We start from the raw sequence: 9,926 nt of genomic DNA on the forward strand, positions 1-9,926 counted from the left end.
ATACATTTCTACTTATTCGTTTTTAGTAGAATTGAAAACCTTGCAGGAATCGATTTGTGAAGAAATAGTGAATATTTTCTTTATATTGGAAGCCAAATAATGGAGAAACAATCCAAAAGTAACAAATACAATAAGACAGAGAGAAAGTTAAACAGTTAACTTTTGAAAAAGTTTCATTGAAAACTACAAAGACAATTATTTTCTTTAAAAACCCTGGTTAGCTAGGTATCTATCTATCAATCTATGACCGTCAACAAACGTAGAAAAGAAAAGCGTTCAACTCTTTGAAAAGAAAAGAAGTAAATGAAACCCTACGAATTGTTGTTTGCGATCCTAAACTACCCACTTTCATTCCCACACACAACAACCTTAATTACAGATGAACAATGTTTTATTTTTTGTTTGTTATATTGAATTATGAATAATAGTTTATTGGTTTGGAACACATCCCTAAACATTCATTCCAGATTTCTAAGCATTGATAGCTCGCCCCCCTCGTCCGCTACAGAAAGCCAGTATGGTTAGAGATGGGTCACTCCCACCCACTCATTCTCTCAATCATAACACAAACACATCTTCACACCCACTCTCTCATCGCACGTGTCACTCACACGCGCACACTTCCCATAATCCATCTTTTCTTCCTAAATCAAATACCACTAACCCCACCCCACTCCCCGACCACACCACACTAGTCCCATCTTAACCTATGTCCAAACTCTCTCTCTATCTCTTCTTAAATAAACACAACAATAATAATAAGTAAATAAATTATTTATTTTTTATTTGTTTATTTATTTTCTCTTCCTTCCGCGTCTTCTGTAAATCCTTGATGATCATGTTCACTTTTCTTTCAGCCAAGTGATTCTCTCCCCCGTGATCTGCCTATAAATCCACCAAGCACACACTCAAAGGACACAGTCACATATAGATAAAAAATGTCAATGGAAATGATGGCAACGGAACGTGTTTGTTATGTTCACTGCAACTTCTGCAACACCATTCTAGCGGTACAGAACTCTCTTTCTCTCTTTCTCTCTCTCTCTGTCTATCTCTCTATCTATATCTATCTATGTATCTATGTATCTATGTCTGTCTTTCTCTTTCTTTCTTTCTTTCTTCCGTTTGGTTATTTGTTTCCATACTCTTCTAAGCTTTCTGTTGCGCCACGCCCTTCACCAGCTAATTTGGCAACTTGGGTTTTCTCTAATTTCTTTAATCGATCGAGATCGTGAGATGATACAAGAGCCAGGAATAAAGAAAAAGCGCTTCTGGGTACCCATCAAAAAGCGAAATTCAGTTCAGACCTAATCAGAATGCATGTCTCTCTCTCTCTGTGTATACATATATATTATATAAATGGATGAAAACTTAACTGTTGGAAAGCATGCAGCAGAAATACCCCAATTTATACATAAGGGTAACTTAATTCCCGGGGAAACACTCCAATCTATGACTTAAGTGAATTAATTTGGTAAATGGGGTGGTCTTTTTGTACCAAGGATTTCACTGCTATCTTATATTTTATGAGAAAGTGTAACTGGGTTTTGCTCCCTAACCTCTACCTTGATATGAGTGGTGCTAGTTTGGTCAGCGGCAAGAGATATATATATATATGTATATATGTATATATATATATATATATATATATATTTATATATTTATATATATTTATATATGCAGCCAAAGTAATAGCAGAAAGTCATGAAATTAAATAATTGAAACCCCTACCCGTACCTAACAACACAATTGTGAGAAATAAAGGAATTTTGTGAGTCAGAAGTGGAAGAAATTTTGAGATGCTTATTATTAAAATGCGTACACAGGCACAGCCTTGAGATCTATATACTAGGGTTATTCACAGGTGTTAGGGTTCCCCTCTTTTGTTTAACAATAATAATAATTTTTTTATTTTTGGCAGAAGAGTAAAAACAGCAACATGTATATGCATATATGATATATGATCTCGTTTGCTATATGGTATTATTTTTTTTTTCTTTGTTGGTTTGTGTACTTGTTTGCTAAATTAACACGGCTCAGAAAATTAAATCTGAACACAACAAATCCATGTGATGGTACGCAGTGCAGTTTCTCTCTCCTCAGTCTTTGATTTGATCCCTTAATTGCCTTTCTGTGGCGATGAGGGTGAAGCATCATATCGTCTTTTATGATATCGTATATATCATCAAGTTTTTTCACGGTTTCAGGCTTGTTGGTAGCCTTAAGTACAGAGGCAGTGTCCTCTCTTTGTTTCTACAAGAACTTGTGGGGATTCTGATAAATTCATATTTCAGCACCAGAAGAAGCTATATCACATCATATCATATGCCCTCTTTCCTTTTCTCAAATATTTCTTGTTACTTTCTTTTGTTTCTCTCCTTTCATGATAGCATGTTGAAATTATAATTACCCCTTTTGAGAAAGCATTCTCTTTCCTTCTCTCCTTCTGAGATGAGATGTTACCAACCATGGCCTAAAGGGCTAATCTGCTTCATGATGATACATCACTCTCCTCTGGTGGCAAGCACTAGTGGTTAACGGTGGTGTAGCCCTTCAAGGCCTTGATGGTTTCCGTTCCAGTCAAGTCGTTTTCACCCTCTCTCTCTTTCCTCCACTCTATGTGCAACAATTTCTATCTTTTATCATCTTGCCTTGTAGTGTCAGCAAAAAGTGATGCGCACCCACAACAAGGGGACATTGTGAGAGACTGAGAGTACTGAATTTTAAATCGCCCCTTGTCAGGTTCAGAGCGTTGCTGCTATTATATGGATGTATTGAATGTGCCACACCACACCACACTCTCCCTAGCTGGACACTGCGCACACCCCCCCTTAAAAGTATACCTCTCTCAGAATGAATGAGAAAAGATTGCTGCATTCGCTTCCCTCTCTAGCTTATTTATCATCCTCTTTCTTCTGGCAGCTATGCATTTTGTCTTTTTCTCTGCTCATTTTTCATTGCAGTGCTGCATGGTGTGCTTTGGAAGCACCTTTCTTGGGAATGTGAAACCTTCACTTATCCTATACATGTATAAACGTTAACCTCTTTTCACAATGTGAACACCCGTATATTTATATATGTATGTATTTATTTATATAGACATACATATATATATAAGTCTGTCCATCAGCTCTTGTTTTTTATCAAAATTATGCAGCTTTAAGCTGCTGGTTTTCATTGATGAATGCATGTTTTACTGTATGCATATAAGTGAAGAGGGTGTTCTTATACTCACTTTTCTACTTTATATTGTGTTTATATTTTGTAAATGTAATCATTATGTATTTGAAAATGGGGTATTGGCAGGTTAGTGTTCCATACAGCAGTTTGCTAACCATAGTGACGGTTAGATGTGGACATTGTGCTAATTTGCTATCAGTTAACATGGGAGCGTCCCTTCAACCATTTCCTCCACAAGACCCTCAGGTGTGTGTGTGTATATATATATATATATATATATATTCATATATATTTCAGACTGTTTTGGTCAATTCCCTCTTTCTGACGCCATGGGCAACCATAAATGAGATATATAATATAATTTCTTTATACTTGAAGCAAAAAAAAGAAGAAAAAAGCCTGCTGGTTTTGCAATGAATAAGTACTGTGTGATCCTTTATTAATTCTTCTGTGTAATCTGTTGCTAATGAAGTCACAGAAACCGCACCTAAGCTTTGAAGAACCAAGCAGCAAGGAACTGGGATCCTCATCTTCAAAATGTAACAAAATAGCGCCATTTGAGACAGTAGAGCATGAACAGCCAAGGATTCCTCCCATTCGTCGTGAGTATACATTCTGACATTTCATCGATTAATTTGTCTCCTTTTGGTATCTGCTTTTGGACTGTATCCTATTTGGCCTAAATCTGAATGAACAAAAAGGCAACATGTATAACTAGATGAGGAACTTTTTAATATCAGTGACAAGTTTTAATAATTAAGGATGAAAAAGACTCAAACCACTCTCTCCATAGCAGCTGAAGCTAATTTAATACAAGCAACAGCAGAGCAGAACAACCTCATCATTGAGGGCCACTAGTCATAAAAACAAGTTTTTCCATTTTTTCAGAGAGTCGGCGTCCATCTGAGTAACCAGTTTTTATGTGCCCAATTGGGGCATCTTGTTTTCTCCATCAATTTTAATGGCCCCCTCTAAGATGGTGACCTCACGTAACAAAAATTGACCCATCCTTAATTCATTGCTGTCATGCCATGCCCTAGAACAAGAACAAGGACTTGTGTATATTATATCTCACACACACCTTTATGTGCAATTATCCACGTGTAATTTCATTTTACAGTCACAGATTCCTTTCACCATTATATAATAACAGCTCACCGTGGTAATTATATTGATACTTGCAAGAAAAAAAGTAGTAAGAGGTAGCAGTACTTAAGTTATGTAGCGGTCGATTTTGTCGCTGTGAGTGAACTGTACAAAGCAATGAGGACAAAAACTGTTTCAGAAATAAGAAAGAAAACCCAATGGACTCTTGGATAAACAATGGAAATTTCAATGCTATTTGAATGCTAGAGCATATAATTGAATGGTCCTCTACAACTCAGTTCTACAGCTTCAGTCTGTCTCAGGAATTTGGCCTTTCGTGTGAAAAATTCTATATCTCAACCTGTTTTTTCTGTTGCTGAATCTGTGATGTCAATTTTTTAGGTTACAGATCTAGTGCAAATTGATTATTCACTCTACTAATTTTTCTCTAACATCTCGTTATTTAAAATTTCTAATATAATCTTCTCATGATTGTTCAACAGCCACAGAAAAGAGACATCGTGTGCCTTCTGCTTATAATCGGTTCATTAAGTAAGTAGTCTTCCAAATCAACTTCTTGCTTCTCTCTGATTTCTGTGTTATTATATAGGATTTGATTAAGGGTAGAAATTATCATTATCATCATTCTCAGAGATAATTATACAGGATTTCCTTAAATTTAGTGTTAATTACATTTATACTTTTTTTTTTTTACTTTTACTTCTACTTTTTGTTCACATTATAAAAATAAAAATGACTTGCGCAACGGTTTAAATATTTTAAAATAAATAAACTTATTATATTGAACAATTTTTCATCCATTGATAACATATTAACATTACATTATTAATTCTAAAAAATAGTATTTATAAAGATAACAGGAAAGACGTGTAATTACTAAAGAAAGAAGCAAGCATTATTAATTTCAAGCGAAAGTATTAAAACTTCATTTTGTATTCAAGGAATAAAGATTATTCAAATCTCTTAATTCTAAAGTAATGTTTTTGGGGCATTAAAAAATAGAGTAGAGATGATTCCATTGAGTAAAAACAAATGGCAAGTCTTTTCAAGTGTCTGAATTTGCAGGGAGGAAATCCAGAGGATTAAGGCTAGTAATCCAGATATCAGTCACAGGGAGGCTTTCAGCTCCGCAGCAAAAAATGTGAGTTTAATCTTAATTACTACATTAATCAATATATATCATTCTGTGATCCACACAACTGCATGCTGCACTTTTCTACATTTTTTCATGTTTTTTGGAGCCACTTCTGTCAGTTTACGGACACCCTTGTCTCTTCTATAAACTTCTTGCTCAAGGTCACAATCCAATATTCCTACGGTTATTTGCAAACATATGTTTCCAAAGTAATCATCTAGCTTGAGGGTATCTGGAGAAATCACATTCTTTAATTGGTTTAGAACCCCGGCAACATTCTATTTTATGTTATAGTGCATAAATAAAATTAAAACCCTTGAATGTTGAGTTAGGAAATCATGCCATATAATATATATATATATATATATATATATATATATATATATATATATATATATAAAAGATAAGATGACAAAATAAAACATAACATCTTTTGAATTACATTAACTTATTGTTATAAAGTAAAATTTAACTCTTTCAAACCTTTAATATAAGTTGTATCTGCACTTAAATGGTGGTTTGAGATCCAAAATCATGTTCAAATAACACAATCTTTTGATTGCATATATTTTGTTGTGTGAAATTCAGTAAATACCACAAATTAGTATTTTTAAATATATATATATATATATATATATATATATATATATATATATATATATATATATATATAATGCACACGGTTTGTAAACATATTTTTTTATCAATAAATGAATAGATACATAATACATATAATATGATCTTTTAAAAAAAATGCACATGTTTGTAAACATACTTTTAAATAGTAAAATGATTTATATATATATATATATAAATATATATATATATATATATATATATATATTTTGAAAAGGTTGATAAGCATTTAATATATAACTAAAAAGAGAATAAAAGTGATAGATTTATAAAATATATAATGTGATAAGAAAAAAAAAGATAAAAAGCAATAAATATATAATAAGTCTACATGTATATTTGATCTTATCACAAGGAGACTCTGAAGTTAAAGAAAAACAACTAATCTAATTTACTATTTACTAGATCGCATTCAATATGTATGAGAGTTATCTTTAGAGACATTAATAGTTTTGTAGCTAAAAAAACTGAGAGTATCTAGATTTGAAACTCTCCCTTCCTTGAATTTTATATATATATATATATATATATATATTTTGGTCACATAAAACATGAAATGCCGATTAAAAAGACATACAACATGAGATTAGCCAGTCCTGTAGAGAGAAAGTTTACAAAAACTGATGTATTAGAAAAGGGATGTGAATCAACATTTTTGTGAGAGGAATATGTTTAAGCATTTGATTGTGTAACTATGTTCATTATCATAAAACCATATAAAATCTTTTTTAAAATACCTACAAGCAGTCAAATGTGAGGTTAAGTTTGATAGGCCATAGCCACTTTCTTAACCCTAACACATGCTGTAACCAGTGTCACTTGTCTACTTCGTCTACATGTCTACATGTGATTCCATCACTCTCATATGTACTACACTGCGCTCTTTTGAACTCTCTTATTTTTCCTATGTGCCATAGCATGTTTTTCACCGCATTTTATTTTTGACGCTACACCCTTCAAAATGACCATGCCTGTTTGTTCAAAATTATACATGTTAATTTGTATAAAAACAGTACAAGCATCACAGACACTAGAATTCCCAGAAAAAAAAAAAAAAAAAAAAAACCCTCACTTTATCCATCACAGCTAATCTCATTGAAAGATATATACAGGAAAATAAACTAATAAAATGGATCTGAAAGTTTTCTAAAGACTAATAAGTGAAAATCTGTTTAAATTTTTGAAGTTAACTTTGGAGTATATATGACATAAAAGAGCAGTGTATTGTTATGAAAATTGTGTTTATGAAGAGTAGGTTTATATGTGTACGCAGTGGGCACATTTCCCTCACATTCACTTTGGGTTAAAGCTGGATGGTAACAGTGAAGGAAAGTTGGAGCAGGGAGAAGGTGGTGAAAAGACCAATGGATTCTACTGATATAAATGGAAGCCTGTGAGTATGAGCTTGTTTTTTTCATGCTTGACCTAAATCAGTGAAAATGAGGTTGATCAAATTTCCCAATCGTACAACTGGATGGGAGATTCCTGCAAATTAACCTCACCCTCTCTTTCTCTCTCTCACCAATGTTTAATAGTACATGTATTGCCATTTTCTATATATATATCTCCTTGTTATGAAATGATTGCCATTCTTGTGATTGCATTTATTGTGTTGAATTTCAGCAGTCCTTAAGTAAGCAACACCTTCCTCTCTCTATATATCATAATGATGATGTTCCTTCACTCATCATCATAATATCTAGTGTTTGAGTGTGTTTTAAATCTCTCTTACATAAAGAGAAAACATGTTTACATTTATGTACCGTTTAATTAAATGATTTATTCTTTTTGTGACAACCCCTAAGCCTTCACCCTCTCATAGGACCACATGAACACCTTTTTCTTCTGAGTTTTTGGGTACATAGTGCTTGCTCCCGAGGGTCTCTTTTTTACCCACCTTTCATGGTAGTTGCTTGAGTAAATTAAAGAGTGTAATGTTACATTTCTTGGTCTTTAATGGGTTCCTCTTTTCTTCTTCTTTCTTTCTATTTTTCTTCCTGGACCATTTTGTTCAGTTAATGGAGTACAGCCCTATTAAAAGAGCAACATGTAGTGCAGGTTCTGCATGCATGATCACCTGCCACACTCGCAGAACTCAGTTTGTTTTTAAGCTTCTAAGTAAAAGGGAATTGTATAGAAAGCAGTGAGCCAAACACTCTATCTCCTCATAAATTCAAACCACTCTCCAACTTCAATAAACTATGATAAAGCAAAAATATGAACTAAGCTAAGAAAATAGGTTGCAAAAGAACAAACTTACATAGTTAATCCTTTAGAATCATATTCTGTCATTTAAAAGATTGTAATATATCAACATTTTCTTTATATATCAACATGGCCATGCAGCTCTAAGCAAGAATATCAGATAAATCTTTCTCAAAGTACAGAAAAAATGATGAAATTCTTTAATAATATATCAAACTATTTGTTTTAATAATTAAAATATGTCAGTCATTTCAATCAGTAAATAAATGTATGAACCCAGTTAGTTGGGGTTCATTGATGTACATATCTGTTGCCTTTATATGTATTTCTGTATTACCAGATTAGCTTCATTTTCATCTTCTACTTTTATATTATATATAGAAAGAAAGAGACTTGAATTTTGATACTCTATCATTAATGTAAAAGTATCATCATTTTACATATGATTTTCAAAATAAATATTACAGAAAGTAATAAATAATTACATGCTTTATGTACGTGTGTGTATTTTTGTGACAATAAACTATAACTACATTTCTTATGCATACGGTGAAAAATTAATGACCTGGAAGCGAAGCTTTCATTATAAGAATATATGTACTATTTGATATTAATTATTACAATAATTTTTGTATTAAAATTTATTTATATACGTAACCCAAACAAAAACTGTATATAAATACTGAATATTAAAAATGAAACATTAATGTTGTAAGTATTTCTCTCCTTTTTAGGGTTACAGCTAACAAAATTTTTAATTGTAAATGTGTAAACAGTTCTGTGTTTTCATAAAGTTTTGTTTAAATTCGTCAAAAATGAATTATGTATTTTTTTAAAGAAATTTTTGTCATTTTATTTGAACATTTTTTATTTTTCATGATCTGTTGTTTGTAAAAGACTTTTTCAACTAATAAAATTTACTTAAAAATTTTAGATTGTAATTATGATTGTTATAAAAAGTATAGAATTGATAATTCAATTACAAACAACAATGTACTGTAAACTATGAATTTTACCTTAAAAAATCATATTAACAATAGTTTTTAATCAATTTGGAAAATATAATTTCTGTACATTGTCCATATACACTTATTAAACTCTCATAAGAAAAATTCACTAATCTTAGGCCACCTGTATTGAAGGTACTTTCATTCATTTCGCAGAACCTATTAAGAATGTGAGAAGCAGCAGTTGGTTTATCAAACACTAATAAGAAAATTTAGCAAGTAAATGTACCTGTATAGATTATGCAGTAAAGAAAGCAATGAGAAGAAGGGTGTGATACAATTAATCTGCAAAGTGTTGAAAGGCGCGTGAGTGATAAACCGAAGCAGAAGATTGGAGGGTAGCTGCAGAAAGAGTGTGTTTTGTTTTGTTTTGTTGTGTCGTTGGGAGTGTGTTTCCATTATGAAAAACTACTATTGGTTGAGTCATGGTGACGTGACGTATAAGGTTAGACACAGTAGAGGGGGTGGCTATATATGGTTAAGACATGCATGGTGGTTTGAAATGGTAGTGTTGGAGCATGATGATGGTTGATTGACACGTGAGAGAGAATGAATGGTTTAAGAGTGTTAATTAAGAAAGAGTTTAAGACATTATAAGCAGCATGCATAATGGTGGTGTGGTGTTTGTCTGGTGGGAAGAGGTCAAAGGTAGAGAA

The 9,926-nt window shown here is 32.3% G+C and overlaps 1 protein-coding gene across 6 annotated transcripts; it reads left to right on the forward strand.

Moving 5' to 3' along the window:
- The first annotated feature begins 662 nt into the window (after positions 1 to 662).
- On the forward strand, positions 663 to 7,851 carry LOC114168918 (putative axial regulator YABBY 2). 6 transcript variants are annotated; one of them, XM_028053893.1, is made up of 7 exons: positions 663 to 762; positions 858 to 1,010; positions 3,307 to 3,426; positions 3,653 to 3,782; positions 4,770 to 4,818; positions 5,353 to 5,428; positions 7,314 to 7,851. In XM_028053893.1, exons 2-7 carry the CDS (start codon positions 939 to 941, stop codon positions 7,434 to 7,436), a joined length of 570 nt encoding a protein of 189 aa, XP_027909694.1. In that variant the 5' UTR covers positions 663 to 762; positions 858 to 938; the 3' UTR covers positions 7,437 to 7,851. The 6 variants fall into 6 exon arrangements, with proteins under 6 accessions (XP_027909694.1, XP_027909696.1, XP_027909692.1 ...); XM_028053895.1 differs by lacking the exon at positions 663 to 762 and having other exon boundaries at positions 800 to 1,010; positions 3,659 to 3,782; XM_028053891.1 differs by lacking the exon at positions 663 to 762 and having other exon boundaries at positions 803 to 1,010.
- The last annotated feature ends 2,075 nt before the right edge of the window (positions 7,852 to 9,926 follow it).

The sequence above is a fragment of the Vigna unguiculata genome, chromosome 11, assembly GCF_004118075.2.
Source record: "Vigna unguiculata cultivar IT97K-499-35 chromosome 11, ASM411807v1, whole genome shotgun sequence".
Lineage (NCBI taxonomy): Eukaryota > Viridiplantae > Streptophyta > Magnoliopsida > Fabales > Fabaceae > Vigna > Vigna unguiculata.

Bases quoted from the DNA above. Each gene is read 5' to 3' on its own strand.
- LOC114168918 (XM_028053893.1), top strand. From the start codon at position 939: ATGTCAATGGAAATGATGGCAACGGAACGTGTTTGTTATGTTCACTGC. The intron at 1,011-3,306 runs GTACAGAACTCT...GGGTATTGGCAG, and splicing joins TCTGCAACACCATTCTAGCG to GTTAGTGTTCCATACAGCAG. The intron at 4,819-5,352 runs GTAAGTAGTCTT...CTGAATTTGCAG, and splicing joins GCTTATAATCGGTTCATTAA to GGAGGAAATCCAGAGGATTA.